Below are 15,508 nucleotides of genomic sequence, written 5' to 3' on the forward strand. Positions count from 1 at the left end.
GCTTGCATGCGACCTTTTTACGTTTTCGCAATGCATGTTTCACCCCTCAACGGAACCCTGCAGACGCTCGCCGTCGACTGGCCTCTCAGCCGTGTGATACTAGACAACGGGCCGCCCCGCTGCCAGGCATTCCGATCAGAGCCCGACGTGCCGCCGATTCTCGTCAGCGGCACGCATAGACCACGGGCCGCCGGGGACCGTCGGCCACGCATACTCGCCCTGATCATCACAGGCGAGCTCCGCACGTTGCTCCAGGAGCAGGGCCTGCTGGACGTGCTGCAGTTTCGCCGCTCCATCGGCGTGGCAGACACGGACACGTTTGTCCATGTCAGCCGCGCCGACACTCGGACGCCGGGCCTCGGTGCGACGCTGAGCCCGCGAAGAGTGCCGAGAGCATTGTGCACTGATGTGTCCCCGGCTCCCGCAGAGATCCCAAACGGCGTCTACGAGACCAAGCAGCAGGTAGCAAGTGAGGTCCAGCTGAGAAGAATCCTGGACGCCCTCGGGCCGGTGCGCACACACTCTCCACCTCGCCATACTTCAACCACCCTCACGTGCAGCCTTACGCTGTCCTAGGTGTGGCACGGAGTGAGCGACGTGCCGGCGGCACCGCAAAGCAGCAGGAGGGGATTCATGCCGTGTGCTGACCCTTCGTGGTGTGCAGCGCCGACCTCGCGGAGAAAGGTCTGCGGCGCCCGCAACAACTCGTCGAGGGCTACGTGCTACGTGCCCGCCTCTGGCGGCTGCTTCTCGCCGCTATGCATGCAGTGCGACCTGCGCCCCTTCTGGCCGCAGTTTGGCCGACTCCTAGAGGCGTACGCCTGGGTGCGCCGGCAAGAGCAGCTGCAGGGCGCTCGGTACGAGTGGATGATCCGGCTGCGGACTGACATGCGCGGGTCGCCGGCTAGGGACCTCCGACCCGTCTCATCTTGGCGTGGCGCGCGGTCGGCAGTTTACGCTCGCGACCGGACGATTGGACTGAACCACCCAGGCAACGCGCCAAGGTCTCCGGGCAGCCGCAGCCTCCCCGCGAACGTCATGGTCCGCGACGACTTTAGTGTCGTCAGCCGAGAGCACTCAGACGCCTTCTTCACGGCGGGTCTATCCTACCTCGGATGCGCGCAGCGGCGACGCACAGAGGCCCACTGCGGCGGCAGCCGGCGCAAGGACTGGGCCTACCCCGAGTGCGTCCTCAAGCTCCACCTGGTGGCGTGCGTCGGCGAGGAGCACCTCTCCCCGCACCTGCCGTGGCGAGTGTGGGACGAGAGGGTGCGCTTCCCGCGGCGGGGTGCCGGGCAGCGCGGGTGAGCGGAGAGGGGCATACGACAAGCACCAGCACAAAGCATTGCCACCACCATGCCGCCTACGAAGGTGTGGGGAACGTAAAGCAAAATCGCCGCCCCACTTCTGGGGAAAGGGTAGGTAGGTCGGACTAGGTAGATATAGAGGAGAAGAAACAAGAACTCGAAAGAACACAGGGCTCTGCGAAAGTCTGAACATGAGTCTGAGTCGCCTCTACGCTCTGAATGAAGTTTCCTGCTTGGTAGTCAATCAATCAAGTCTCTGGCAGCAGCAGACGGTCTGCCTCTCGCGATCTCGAAAAAGAAAATAAGACAGTCTCGCGCGCAACGCGCGGCTGCGCGCACGGCACAAACAAAAAACATCGAAAAAGAAAACGCAGGCGTCCTTCAGGCATCCTTGACGGCCTTGAGGGAAGCACTCCCATCACGCCTTCGCCCCCGGTCCCGCCTACTCAATGCCGAGCTCCTCCCGCACCGCTGCGGCCGTCGCCGCCACCGCGGCCATCGCGACGCTCGTCCTCGCGCCACCCCCCGACGTCTCAGCCGCCCTCAGCGTCTTCGACATGCGGAATCTGGACAACTCCATCGCAGCGCTCGGCCTCTGGCCCAACAAGGAGATGGCCGCACGGGGCGACCTCGCCGGCTGGTGCATCTCAAAAGAGTGCTTCGACAAGGCCTTCCGCGTTGAGCTCAAGGAGAGCGACCTCATCATCGGAGACTTCTCGGTGGCCACCTTTCTCGTCTCCATCTTGGTTGCAGCCGCGCTGGCGCACGCAGGCATGTGGCACACCGGCTTCTGGGCGCGAAAGCTCTTCACTTCATACGACGCGAACAAGTGCCTGATTCCGAGCCAGCTCCCCTGGCCCGACCCGCCTGGCAACAGCAAGCCGTTCGACGTGCCAGTGCCGGAGGCCACCGAGAAGCAGATCGCCGACTTCCTTGCCTTCCGAGGCATCAAGTGCCTCGCCTTTAAGAGCGACGAAGAGCAGCGCGAGGTGGCCGCGCGTGAGGCGGTCGCCTACATGGGGGAGCTCTGGGAGCACAAGCAAAACGACTGGCAGCACAGACACTACGCTCTGCGGGAGAAGGGCCTCGTCTTCCCGTACCGCGCTCCCTTCATGAACGACTGGAATTTTTGGGGAGAGATGTCGGCCAACTTTCGCGCCGTCGGCCAGGGGCAGGTCACGTTTGCCACCGAGCATTTTCTGATCGGCGTGCTCTTCCCGCTCATCTACGTGGTTGGCAGGAACGAGTGGTACTTCTACTTTGGCATGTACGCGGACATGGCCTTCGAGTCTTACGATCTGATGGCGATGTTCTGGCGCCGGCTGACGGGCGTCGACCGCACCGTCTCGCGGTACCACATGGCCGTCGACTCCGTCTTTGTGCCGCACCACCTGTTCACCATCGGCTTTGAAATGGTCGCGCTCATGGCGGGCCCGGGCCTCTCCAAGCCCTTCATGTCGCAAGTGCTGCTCGGCGCGCACATCACCGGCGGGCTGATGCTCTCGGCGGTGTGCATGCACCAGACGCCGGCGCAGTCGTGGCCGCGCTTCCTGTACCGCTTCCAGGCGTTTGTCCTCAGCGCACTCTACTGCTGCCGCGTCATCTGGTGGACGCCGCTCGCCGCCGCCTCCCTGCGCCTCGCGTACGTCTACGGCGGCGATTTCCCGCCGTGGCTCGAGGCCTACGGCCTGTACGGCCTCGGCTTCAAGTACCCCCTCGTGTCTCCCATCTTCCTCTCGGTCCTTGTCCTCATCGCCTTCTACACCCACTTCAATTTGGATCTCGTCCAGTACAACACGAAACTGCTGCGCAAGGCGGCAGCGAGATTGCGCGCAGCCGACGCGGCCAAGCGTGCGGCGTAGAGCAATCGCACATCTCTACACTCTCCTAGACTGAGCGTGCGTGGTGTGTGTCCGATCTATCGTCGTCTCCTGAAGTGGGTTGTACATTAGCCTCGCTCTTTTGACATCGTGTGCACAGGCAGCAGTTTAAAACACAGTTCGTCACATAATTACCACGCGTTGGACCTTTGCGAGAGATGGCGAGCGGAGCAAGAGCGGTGTAGGCGCGTCCACGCGGCGCAGCGGCTCTCCCGCGATCATAGCCCCTCCCGCAGCCGCAGCCGTAGCCGCAGCCCCAACTCTTGCTGCTCTTCTAGTGTCGGGTAGTGACCAGGAGTGAGGGGACGGATTGAAGATCCCTCACACCAAGATCGTGCAGGGCGGGGACACATGTCCCTAAATCCCATCTCGTCTCAGAGTTTGCCCGTTTTATTTATTTATTTATTTACCACGCGTGACGAACGGAATCGAAACAAGCAGCACAAGCAGCGACAATGGGCCCCGCGCACGCGTTGCGACCGCAGATTTTTTACCATTCTCTCAGCGCAAGAACTGAGCACAAGAACGCGACAACGCACCATTCTCTCAGAGCAAGACAAACTGCCTCTATCAAAAAAGGATAGAGTACAATGCGTCATGCGAGACGATCGAGGGGTCCCGTACCATGCGGAATCGAACCTATCCAGTGCTCAAGTGCTCAAGAGAGAGAGAGGGGGGGGGGGGGGGGAGGGAGGGAGGGAGGGAGGGAGAGGAGAGAGAGAGAGAGAGAGAGAGAGAGAGAGAGAGAGAGAGAGAGAGAGAGAGAGAGAGAGAGAGAGAGAGGGGGGGGGGGGAAAAATTTGTTTTGTTGTTGGGTGAGGATCCCAAACAAATAAATAAAACGGACCCCCCAGACGGGTGGGAGAAGTTTCATGCTGCAGCCTGGTCTCTGGGAACAACCAGCATCCGTCTCTGTCCGCCCCTCTCGCGATCTCGAAAAGGACACACACACACACACACACACACACACACACACACACACACACACACACACACACACACACACACACACACACACACACACACACACACACACACACACACACACACACACACACACACACACACACACACACACACACACACACACACACACACACCACCACCACCACCACCACCACCACCACCACCACCACCACCACCACCACCACCACCACCACCACCAAGGAGAAAGGAGCGCCGCCGGCCAGTGCTCGCTTTCTGCATAAAAACCAGCTGAAGTACCGCCCAAGGATCGGACAGCGGTCCTCAAGCCCGAAGGAGCTCCTCCTCTGTCCTCAAATCGTGTTACACATGGAACTCGCTTCTCGCCGCTCCGCCTCGACCACGACCGCGCGCTGCCGCCGGTCGAACCGCACCAACGACATGAGGGACCGCCGCGCGATCGACTCGCTCTGTGCCCGAGCCGGCACCCGCAAGGCCGAAACGCCCAAGGAGGACGCGCCGAAGCTCGCTCAGCACTGGCAGCTCTGGCCTGCCCCGACCGAGATCGACCGCAGCGGCACCGCCGCCTACATCCAGGCCGCCTGGCTCGCCACGCTTGTGGTAACCTTCGTCCTCGTTGGCGGGCTGCCTGGCATCGCGGTGCTCCACGAGTCGCTCGACGAGCCGCTGCGCCAGGGCGAGGTGCCCTTTAGCAACCTGCTTCAGATGGTCTGCATCTTCCTCGGCCTGATCTCCTTCCGCTGGGTGCCCGACGACCACAATACTGCGGTGCAGTACTGGTTTCACGCGGTCACGGGAGCGCTCGCCACCGAGGGAATTTACAGGGGCGGCTGGCGCGCCGCCACGGTGGCCTACGTCATCATCCTGCTCCCCATCGCCGAGCACATCGTCGGCACCGATCGCCGCTCTCCTCCGCCAAAGGACGAGCTCAACTCCAAGAGCTTCCGCTTTGCCTCGCTCGCACAGCCCGTCCTCCAGCTCCTCTGGCTCGCCTGGTCGCTGCTGATCGTCGCCTTCGGGAACGACGGCTACGACGGCGTGAAGAAGCTGTCGACGATGGAGGTCGTCCTGGGTGGGATCTCCTTCGGCGTCTACTCGGGCGCCTTCGGCATCACCTACGCGCACGAGCTGTGCCACCGCCACGCCAAGCTCGACCGACTGCTCGGCATCCTCAACCTTGTCTGCGTCTTCTACCCGCACTTCAACATCGAACACAACAAGGGGCACCACAAGATGGTCGCCACGGAGGAGGACCCCGCGACGGCTCGCGCCGGTGAGTCCTTCTACCACTTCCTCCCGCGCGTCGTGATCGGCGAGCTGCGCTCCGCCGTCGAGCTGGAGGGAAAGCGGCTCGCAAAGGCCGGCGTACCGTTTCTGCACCCCACGAACGAGCTGCTCCAGCTCTTCTCCCTGTCGATTGCGATGGCGGCGGGCGTTGGCCTCTGCCTCGGCGGCCAGGCGCTCGCCTTCTTCCTGATCCAGGCCGGCACCGCGGTGCTGCTCTTCGAGTCGGTCAACTATCTGGAACACTACGGCCTCGAGCGGCGCCAGTACACGAGCGACCCGTCGCTTCCAGTCGAGTGGCGCTACGCGAAGATCGGCCTGCGCCACGCGTGGGACTCGCCGACGCGGCTGGGCAACACGATCCTGCTCAAGCTTCAGCGGCACGCCGACCACCACAACCACGCGGGGAAGCGGTACCAGCAGCTCACGACGTCGGACGCGAGCCCGCAGCTGCCGGGCGGCTACGCGACGATGATTGCGATCGCGCTCGTGCCGCCGCTGTGGTTCGCCGTCATGGACCCGCGGCTGCTGGAGCACCGCCGCAGCATGCCGCGGCAGCATTACCGACACTGGCCGCGCGGCGTGACGCCGCCGCCGCCGACCTTGGGCGACACCGGCATCAAGGGAGCCGCGTCGCTGGTCATCGCCGGCCAGCGCTGGGTCCGCCCCAGCGTCCGCATCTCGAATCAGAGCCGGCTGTCGTGCAATGTGTGCCTGGACCCGGAGCGGTGCTCGCACGCGGACATGGCGCCCCAGTGCGACGAGTGCGAGTAGCTTGGCGAACGCCATTAGGACGTTGGTGTTGTTCATACAGTGAGTGGTGGGTAGCTCCCGCGTGAGGTGACTCCAGGGTGACGATTCGAGTTGTATTATTTTGTGTGTATATACTCGACAACGAAACAACGACACAAGTGCGTAGTACGTAGCGGATAGCGTACGTGGAATGAGCAGAGAGGGGTATGGTAAATTACTCGAGTGCCCTTCGAGGTTTCTTCACAATTCTGTTACCCGGCACGCCGCCAATACGTAAGAATTCTTTTCTCGTGGCTTGCCTGTGATAGTGCTAGCACGCGCCAGTCCGCACCTGTGTCGAGCCTAAAAGAAAGAAAGAAAACGGACAACCCAAGGGAGGGATGGGAGGACGGCACGCCGCCACCACACAGGGATTTTAAGGAGAGGGGTGTGGTGCGCTAGCCGTCGCCCACCCTTGGGCGTCCGCCTCTTCCTATCTCTCTTCGCAGTCTCTCGCCGATTCTCGCTGCAACCTTCATGCCACCTCGCGGTCGTCCCACTCTCGTCGTTCTCTCCCTTGTCGCTTCTTCTTCTGAGAGAGAGAGAGAGATTTTTAGCAATACCAAACAACTCTAACACTCACACGTCATTTGGGGCCTGGAGCCCTGTTCACGCGCGCGCGAGACCTGCTGTTTGTTTGTTGTTGCTTCTTCTGTCGCGTCGCTCTCCTCTGCCTCGTTCTGCGACGCCGCCGCCGCCTGCCGGTCCCTTGTTCTCGCTGCTTCTTGCGCCTTTCGGCGCAGCTCCGCCCTCCTCGCTGCATATCCTGGCCCCTCGAGTCTAGCCTGCTTAATTCTTTTCTCCGAGCTGCACCTACAATGGGGCGCCTCACGCCGCCTCCGTCGCCGGAGGGCGGCGGCGACGTCCCCGCAAGCATTCAGAAGGCCGCCAAGGATGGCCAAGCGGGAGCGGTGCTGGCGTGGCTCGACGGCGGCGGGTGGGTCGACGCGACGTTCGAGTACACCTTTTCGGATGGCTCTCGCGCGAGCGGCATGACGCTGCTGATGATCGCAATGGCCAATGGCCACGAGGAGCTGGCCGAGGCGCTTCTGCGGCGCGGCGCAGATGTCTCTTTGCAGAAGAGCGACGGTGGCACCGCGCTGAGCCTCGCCGCCTTGAACGGCCACGAGAACCTGGTCGAGCTGGCTTTGCGGCACGGCGCGGAGATCGACCAGAAGCAGAACAACGGCGGCACTGCGCTGATGGACGCCGCCTACAAAGGCCACGAGCGGATTGTCGACACGCTGATCCGGCACGGCGCAGAGATCAACCTGCAGACCAGCAACGGTGGCACCGCACTGATGGCCGCCGCCCTCGGCAACCGTCCCGCCGTGGTGCGTCAGCTGCTGCGGGCGGGCGCAGACATGACCTTGCGCTCGAGCGGCAGGACGGCGCTGCAGATCGCCACGAAGGACGGCCACGCCGAGTGCGTCGAGGCTTTCAGGACGTATCTCGGGGAGGTGGCGGGCCGGCGCGAGGCGCCGTCGGCTGAGGCGAGCGGCGCAGGGGCGGGCGGCGCACCCGCAGGCGAGGCGGAGGCGGGCGCCAGTGCCGTGGCCTCTGCTTTGAGCGGCGAGGGTGGCGCAGAGGCCGCGCCGGGCAGTGGGGCGGTGCCAAAGGAGGTCGTGCTTGCGGCTCGGCGAGGCGAAGAGGAGCCGGTGCTGGCGTGGCTCGACGGCGGCGGGTGGGTCGACACGACGTTCGAGTACACCTTTGCTTGCGGCACTCGCGTGAGCGGCATGACGCTGCTGATGGTCGCAATGATCAAAGGCCACGAGGGGCTGGCCGAGGCGCTTCTGCGGCGCGGGGCAGATGTCTCGTTGCAGAAGAGTGACGGTGGCACCGCGCTGAGCCTCGCCGCCTCGAACGGCCGCGAGAAGATGGTCGAGCTGGCATTGCGGCACGGCGCGGAGATCGATCAGAGAAGCACGATCGGCGTCACTGCGCTGATGGCCGCCGCCTGCGAAGGCCACGAGCGGGTGGTCGACACGCTGACCCGGCTCGGCGCAGAGATCAACCTGCAGGCCAACGACGGCGACACCGCACTGATGTTTGCCGCCTTCTACGGCCATCCCGCCGTCGTGCGTCAGCTGCTACGGGCGGGCGCAGACATGACGCTGCGCTCTGAGACGGGCAAGACCGCGCTGCAGTACGCCAAGCAACAGGGCCACACCGAGTGCGTGCGCGCCCTCGAGGAGCATGCGGCGGCCAAGGCGGCGGCCGAGAAGGCGGCAGAGGAGGCGGCGTGGGCTGCGGGCGCGGCGGAGAGGGAGGCGCAGAGGGCGGCGGAGGAGAAGGAGGCGGCGCGGCACGCCGAGGAGCTGCTGGCGGAGGTCGAGGCGGAGAAGCGCGCCAAGGGCAAGAAGGGCAAGAAGAAGAAGAAGAAGGGCGGAGGGGCGGGCGCGGCTGGGCCGTCGCAGGAGTCCGAGGCGCCGGCAGAGGGTGATGAGGCGCCGTCGGAGGCAGACGCAGCCGAGGCCGCAAAGAAGGCCGAGGAGGAGAGAATGATGAGGCTTCTCGAGAAGTGTCACGAGGAGAGGATGCGGTTCGGCATCACGGCGGCGAGCCAGGCGGCGGCGTCGGCAGAGGTGGATAAGGCGGCGCGCTTGGACGCTGCGGCGGACGAGGCGGAGGAGGAGGCAGAGGCGGACAAGGCGGCAGAGGCGGCTGCCGTGGCGGCGCTGGCGGCTGCCGAGGTGGCGAGGGCGGAGGCCAGGGCGGCGCATGCAGACGCAAAGGCGGCGTTGGATGAGGCAAGGGCGGCGTTGGAGGGGAGCGAGACAGCGCTCGAGGAGGCGGCGGCTGCTGCGGAGGCGAGGGGTGCCGCTGCGGCCGCTTCGATGGCCGGGGCAGTTGCAGCGAGGATGGCGGCGGATGCGGCCCAGGAGCGCCCGTGAGAGGCCACGGTGCGACTCTCGAAATGTCTTGTGCATCGATCTTGTGCGCGAGCGCGGCCTCGGCGCGGGCGCGGGTGGGGTCCCGGTCTTTTTTAGAGGTGGAAGTCTCCCTGCGTCCCCCACTGTGTGAGGTACCTGTGGTCTTTTTAGAGGTGGAACCCTCGCCTGCGTTTCGGAAAGGCGCGTGTACTGTACCGTGCGTATGGGTAAGCGAGAGAGAGGAGAGAGAGCGTGTTAAGAGGGCCGAATTCTTTTGTGGCGCTGGAAGTCTCCCAGCTGCTCCGGCCGCTCGAAGATGCTCCTCACTGTGGCGTCCACGTCTGTCCGCGCGAGCGGCCCACGCATGGCTGTCGGCACGCCCACGATCACCGCTCCGGGCGCGCCCACGGCGCGGGACGAGGCCATGTTCATGGCCGACCCGCGAGGCTTTTGCGCCGCGCGGATCAGCGAGGTTGGCCCGGTCTTTGCCACGGGCGCGTTCGGCGGCGCCGTGTTTGTCGGCGGCGCCGAGGCTGTGGAGAGCGTATGTGCGGCGGGCACGCCAATCGCCAGCGGCGGGCAGCGTCAGCCGCTCGAGCTCGCGCCGTTTGCGCCTCTGCTGGCGTCGGCCGGTGGCGACTGGCGAGGCGCCTACGAGTCGCTGTGCGCCGCCGGGTTTCACGAGGAGCTGTACGCGGGCCTCTTTGCCTGGGTGCCAAAGTTCAAGGAGACGGGCGGCTTCTCGACCTTCCGCTTCGAGGACTTCATCGACCCGCGCGTGAGGAAGGCGCTGCCCGGCGCGCGGAGGCTGCTCTTCCGCGCGACGGCGCCGTCGCTGCTCGGGAGCACGCTGGAGGCGCTGCCGCCGCGCGAGGGCCTCTCGACCGTCCGCGAGTGGGGAAAGGCGTACGCGGCGCTCGCTTCGGACCGGCTCGCCCCGGCCAGCCGGCTGAGCCTGCTGGGCCAGGCAGCCGGGCTCAGCTTGCCTGCTAGGTTGCCGGGGCTGGGCGGCGGGGGCGGGGGAGAGAAGGGGGCGCTGCTCGCCGCTGCTCTCGGGGAGGGTCGGCTGGCCGATGCGCTCGACGCCGTCGAGCCGACCGCCGCCCTCGTCACTTCGATGCTTGCGATGGCGGAGCGGCAGGGCGGCTGGTCTGCGAGGCTCGCGGCGGAGCAAAAGGCGGCGCTGACGGGGGCAGGGCCGGAGGCGCCCATCGACGCGGCGGTGCTCGACGAGATGCCGCTGCTGCACGCGTTTGCCCTCGAGACGCTGCGCACGCAGCCGCCCACGCGGCCGCAGCGGCTCAGGCTCGAGCGAGACACGGCCGCCCCACGCTCTCTCTCTGTAGCGTCCGGCTCGAGAGCATCTCCCAACCCTCACCGGCGCGTGGATAGGCTGCGGGAGGCGTCTCTCTGCCCGCCGGCACCGTCGTCGCCGCCGAGCCCTTCGTCGGCCACTTCCTGCCCGCGGACTACGCCTCGCCCGACTCGTTCGACCCCGAGCGCTTCCTCGGTGCGGGAGGCGGACCTCCGCCAAGCCTCGGCCTGTGCGGCCCGGCGGGCGAGGCGGGCGAGGCGAGCCGGCAGCTGGCGCTCGCCGTCGCCAAGGCGACCTTTGTGCAGCTGCGGCGCATGTTCGAGATCGGCGTGGCGCTCGACGCGCCGCCGCCGGGCGGCTACCCGCTCCACGCCCTGCCAGACAGCGTCGACCTCAAGGCTGTCGCAAACATGTACTATGAGCTGCAGAGGGGGGCGGCCAAGACGTCTTCGGGCCTCTTCTACGAGAAGGACTGACGCGAGGCGGAGAGGCGCGGGGCGGAGGGGCGGGAAGGGGCATGCCGGCGGAGCCACTTGCGGGCGCGCTCGAGCCGGAGCGCGGAGGGTGTGGTGGGATTGGGGGAGAGAAACTAATGCAGCATGTTTGTTGTGGAGCGCGCGTCTCACGTGTGTGATGATCGTTTGAGGAGATGACTGTGTGAGTTAGGGCGCGGCGTTTGAATATTGCGCAGGCGACAGGCGGCGGTGAAGGCTGAAGCGTGAAGAGAGCCCGCGGACGCGAGAGACCGTTTTCGTTTACGAAAACTAGCGTAGGAGAGAGTGTTGTGTCATGTGTGTCTGATAAAGCCGCGTCCAGCGCGCGGTGCCGCGTGCCGGCCCACCGCTGACACCCCGGGGGGCGCACGCGACTCTCACTCTCTCCCGCGCAACACGACCCGCAAAATCGCTGTTGAACTACGCGCAGAGTTTCCATCGCTGCCCAGCCATGCGCCCGAGGACCCAGCCGCCGCCTCAGGGCCTGGGAGAAGCTCTATGCGCCTGCGGGCCGCCCTGACGCCTTGTCCTCGGGAGGGGTCCAACCGACGTACTCTTGCATCGCGTCCCGGCTGGCGCGGAGCGCGATCCGCAGCGTCTCTCCCGTCTCCGTCTTGCGGCTCCTCAGCCGGCGCGCCTCCTCCGCAGGGATGACGCGAGCCTCGCACTCCTCGTGCCGGTCCGCGACAGGGCCCGCCTCTGCGGGCGGCCACACCTTAGCCACGGCCGTGCCCACCAGTTTGTCCCGAGGAACTGCGCCGTAGTGCGTGCTATCATTCGAGTTGGAGGCGTTGTCGCCCTCCACCCAGACGTGCGCAGTCGGCACCCTCACCAACCTCCCGTCCCTCGCATACAGCCAGTCTCGCTCGAGGCCGACTACGCGCTTGGTGAGCAGATCATCCTCGCAGCCCTCCTCTGGCGAGCGGAGTACCACGACGTCGCCCCGATCCTCCTCCGCGGTGGCCGATCGCGCCTCGACGAGGATGCTGCTTCCCGGCTTGAAGGTCGGGTCCATCGAAGTGCCTGCGACCGTTGCTGTCCGCAAGTTTCTGCTGGCGATATAGGCGGCGGCGGCGACCGATCCCGCGGCGGCGGCCGTCGTCACCAGTCGGCTCGACGAGGGCATTGACAAATGGTTGTTGCGCGTTGCGGTAGAGCTTCGGCAGCAGCTCGCAGAAAACAAAAAAAAACTCGCGGGTGTGCGGGATGTCTGTGGGCTGCTGAAGTCTGTTGGCGGCGGCCGGGATGGCTGCATTGCCTGCTGCGCCTTCTTTGCAGCCGCTTGGTCGACGGGCAGGCCCCTGCCGGTGGTGGCCAAGGCGGTGCGGCCGCGTGCGAGTTCTTTTCGCGCCCTCACGAGCGGACTTTCCTTGCTGTCGCCCATGGACGGGGGGCGGAGGCGGAGCGGGTACTCGAGGTGCCGAGGGACTTGCGTCGAAACGGCGCGTATAAGGTCGCGATAAGTTTCAACGGCGTTGAGGGTTGGTTGGTGTTCACGCGTGTCTTTCCTACTGCGTTTTACCTTTAGTCCCTGTGTGGCGATGATACATGTTGTGCATGCGCGGCTCACCCCCGTCCCCAGACCCCAGACACACGACTCACGAGCAACAGCATGCAGGGGGTTTTCTCTCCAGACACAGCTTCCACCACCCCAGCTCCAGATGGTGCCCTTGGCGGTGAGGGCGAGGCTGTGGCTGCCTCCAGCCGACACAGCGACGACGCGCTAGCCAGCCAACGCCTCGACCTTCTTGGGCAGCAGCTGCTCTTGCTCGTCGCCGTGGCCCAGCTTGCCAATGCCTCCACCGCCCCAGCTCCAGACGGCGCCGTCGGCGGCGATGGCGAGGCTGTGTCCGTCTCCAGCAGACACAGCGACAACGCGCTGGCCCGCCAAGGCCTCGACCTTCTTCGGCTCCAGCTGGCTCTGCGTGTCGCCGTGGCCCAACCTGCCAAAGGCTCCCCAGCCCCAGCTCCAGACGGCGCCGTCGGTGGTGATGGCGAGGCTGTGGTCGTCCCCTGCCGACACAGCGACGATGCGCTGACCAGCAAAGGCCTCGACCTTCTTGGGCAGCAGCTGGCGCTGCGTGTCGCCGTGGCCCAACCGGCCATTGCCTCCACTGCCCCAGCTCCAGACACAGCCGTCAGCGGCAAGGGCGAGGCTGTACCGGCATCCAGCCGACACGGCGATGGCGCGCTGGCCAGCAAAGGCCTCGACCTGCTTCGGCAGCAGCTGGCTCTGCTCGTCGCCGTGGCCCAGCTTGCCCCCACCTCCACCACCCCAGCTCCAGACAGCTCCGTCGGCGGTGATGGCGAGGCTGTGCGCGAATCCAGCCGACACAGCGACAACATGCTGTCCCGCCAAGGCCTCGATCTTCTTCGGCAGCAGTTGGTTCTGCGTGTCGCCGTGGCCCGGCCTTGCTTGCTCTCCATAGCCCCAGCTCCAGACAGCTCCGTCGGCGGTGATGGCGAGGCTGTGCGCGAGTCCAGCCGACACGGCGACGACGCGCTGCTGGCCAGCAAAGGCCTCGATCTTCTTGGGCTGCAGCTGGAACTGCTGGTCGCCGTGGCCCAGCTTGCCAGCATATCCTTCGCCCCAGCTCCAGACGCAGCCGTCAGCGGCGAGGGCGAGGCTGTGCCCGCCTCCAGCCGACACGCTCACGGCACGCTCGCCACCCAGCGGCGAAGGGAGGCGGGTCGGCGTGTTGAGCCGCATCACGCCGTCGCCGTGCCCGAGTAGTCCCGGCGTCCAGCTCTCAGCCTTTCCGCACGACAAGAGCCGCCCCTCGCCGTCGATGAAGAGGCTGTGAGACTGGCCTGGCGCCAGCCTCGCCGGCGGGTTGGCCTCGCACAGCAGCGCCGAATAGCACAGCCACCGCACGGCGCAGCCCTCGCCCTCTGGCTGTGCCGGCAGCTCGAAGCCGCGCTCTTGCGCCCACAAGCGGATGCCCTCCACCGCCAGCGAGGCGTGGAAGAGGAGCGAGACGGCCGCGACGCAAGCGATGTCGAGGGGGCTGTGGCAGTGTGAGAGAGAGCGAGCGAGGAGCTCCGAGGGGAGGTCGAGGAGGCGGGCGGGCGGCGGCGTGTCTGGCGAGGGGGCGGCGACGGCGGCGGCGGTGGCGAGGCGGCGCGAGCGGCGGCGCGGTGGGGTGGACATCGCGAGAAAAAGACTTTTCCACAGACAACGAAGGCACAACCCAGCCACAAAGAAGAAATCTGGTTGCCCGCCGCCTCCCGGCGGTACTCTCTCAACGTTGAGCAGAGCAAAACGCGCTTTTCACGTACATTTTCTGCACTCATCAATACAATACTCATGCAATAGGAACCACCGCGGATGTCGCGGGACTCGTCGCTCAACTCCTCCACATTGATCGAGCAGTATCCGCTCATCTTCTCGCGAGAGAGCGAACAGCGCTCCAAGCACGCCTCCGCCGAGTCCGGCTCCGAAATAACAGACGGAGTCTTCACTGAGCAGCGGCTGCGCGCACACGCCGACGAGGAGTACTCCGGCAGCGTCTGTGCCGCCGTGATGTCGCGGCTGGGCTGGCTGGCACTATTTCTCGTCGGCCTCTGGGGCGCCGCGTTCGTCATCGACTGGTTCGAGCACATGCTGCAGCGCAGCGTCGAGCTCGCCCACTTCGTGCCGCTGATCATTGGCCACGGAGGCAACGCCGGTTCGCAAAAGCCTAGACACACAACAGATCGTTGCGGCTGTGCTTCACGGCGCCCTCTTCGCCGGTGTGCCGTACTCTGCAGTCTGCCATCGGAGGCCTTGTGCTCACGAGGTGCTTTGATGGCACGGCACGAGCCTCTTCGCCGGTGTGCCGTACTCTGCAGTCTGCCATCGGAGGCCTTGTGCTCACGAGGTGCTTTGATGGCACGGCACGAGCCTCTTCGCCGGTGTGCCGTACTCTGCAGTCTGCCATCGGAGGCCTTGTACTCACGCGGTGCTCTGGTGGCACGGCACGAGACCGTCTTCACACACAAAGCACATCCCCGGACACATGCGCTCACACCCTGAAGCCGGTGTAATCACACTGTACGCCAGGCTCGCAAGCTGTTGGCAGCGTGATCCGCGCGCTCGCAGCCAAGGAGCTCGACCCGTCGCTGCGGCTCCGCCTAGATGCTGCGTCCATGCTGGTGCCGCCTCGCGCCGGACCAGCCGCCGCCTGAGTACTGCCTGCCGTGACTACGCGCGCGCGCTCTAATATCGACTCACCCGACACGCCGGTCACCGCTCCGGAAGCCTGTGTGATTCCGTGGCGCGCGCGACTGAGCGTGCATGATCACAGCTCGCCGCGTGTTGGTTGCAGGTTGGGGGGCGGGCGGCGGCAAATGTTACCGTAGAACCCCCAACCCTCTGGAAAATGTAAGTGAGGCCCACATTCACAACCAGCGAGCCTCGAGCACAGGGACCGTACGTTACAAAGCACGCTCTACGATCTAGCCGAGAGGCAGCGCGAGGTGCAATCCCACCGGCACATGGTCGCTCTGGCGGCCTGCGGCGTGCGCGGTTATCTCCGAGTATATGATTGGGCGGACATGGGCCACCTGCGGCTCGGGCACGAGGACGAGGTCGACGCGCGCGTGCCATCCTTTCCCCGGTTTGTGCCAGCCTTGG

At 65.6% G+C, this 15,508-nt stretch overlaps 5 protein-coding genes across 5 annotated transcripts; 4 read left to right on the forward strand and 1 right to left on the reverse strand.

Moving 5' to 3' along the window:
* Positions 1 to 1,744: 1,744 nt before the first annotated feature.
* Positions 1,745 to 3,293, forward strand: EMIHUDRAFT_438861 (hypothetical protein). Its single transcript, XM_005758353.1, has one exon. It carries the CDS (start codon positions 1,757 to 1,759, stop codon positions 3,167 to 3,169), a length of 1,413 nt encoding a protein of 470 aa, XP_005758410.1. The 5' UTR covers positions 1,745 to 1,756; the 3' UTR covers positions 3,170 to 3,293.
* A 1,126-nt stretch (positions 3,294 to 4,419) lies between these two features.
* EMIHUDRAFT_438862 (alkane-1-monooxygenase) lies at positions 4,420 to 6,413 on the forward strand. The gene has a single exon (XM_005758354.1). The coding sequence runs from the start codon at positions 4,481 to 4,483 to the stop codon at positions 6,188 to 6,190; it is 1,710 nt and encodes a 569-aa protein (XP_005758411.1). The 5' UTR covers positions 4,420 to 4,480; the 3' UTR covers positions 6,191 to 6,413.
* Positions 6,414 to 9,448: 3,035 nt separating this feature from the next.
* Positions 9,449 to 11,163, forward strand: EMIHUDRAFT_453588 (hypothetical protein; the record flags this gene model as incomplete). Its single annotated transcript, XM_005758355.1, has 2 exons — positions 9,449 to 10,306; positions 10,477 to 11,163. The coding sequence occupies 2 exons, from the start codon at positions 9,449 to 9,451 to the stop codon at positions 10,873 to 10,875; spliced, it is 1,257 nt and encodes a 418-aa protein (XP_005758412.1). The 3' UTR covers positions 10,876 to 11,163.
* A 433-nt stretch (positions 11,164 to 11,596) lies between these two features.
* EMIHUDRAFT_58435 (mitochondrial inner membrane protease subunit 2, Imp2) lies at positions 11,597 to 11,953 on the reverse strand (the record flags this gene model as incomplete). The annotated part of the gene is made up of 1 exon (XM_005758356.1): positions 11,597 to 11,953. A coding segment is annotated over one exon (357 nt), but the record flags the coding sequence as incomplete, so codon positions are not given.
* A 2,268-nt stretch (positions 11,954 to 14,221) lies between these two features.
* EMIHUDRAFT_219726 (hypothetical protein) lies at positions 14,222 to 15,060 on the forward strand (the record flags this gene model as incomplete). Its single annotated transcript, XM_005758357.1, has 2 exons — positions 14,222 to 14,561; positions 14,936 to 15,060. 2 exons carry the CDS (start codon positions 14,222 to 14,224, stop codon positions 15,058 to 15,060), a joined length of 465 nt encoding a protein of 154 aa, XP_005758414.1.
* Positions 15,061 to 15,508: the final 448 nt, after the last annotated feature.

The sequence above is a fragment of the Emiliania huxleyi genome, assembly GCF_000372725.1.
Source record: "Emiliania huxleyi CCMP1516 unplaced genomic scaffold EMIHUscaffold_87, whole genome shotgun sequence".
Taxonomy (NCBI): domain Eukaryota; phylum Haptophyta; order Isochrysidales; family Noelaerhabdaceae; genus Emiliania; species Emiliania huxleyi.

Coding starts and splice junctions, on each gene's coding strand:
- EMIHUDRAFT_438862 (XM_005758354.1), top strand. CDS start 4,481: ATGGAACTCGCTTCTCGCCGCTCCGCCTCGACCACGACCGCGCGCTGC.
- EMIHUDRAFT_438861 (XM_005758353.1), top strand. CDS start 1,757: ATGCCGAGCTCCTCCCGCACCGCTGCGGCCGTCGCCGCCACCGCGGCC.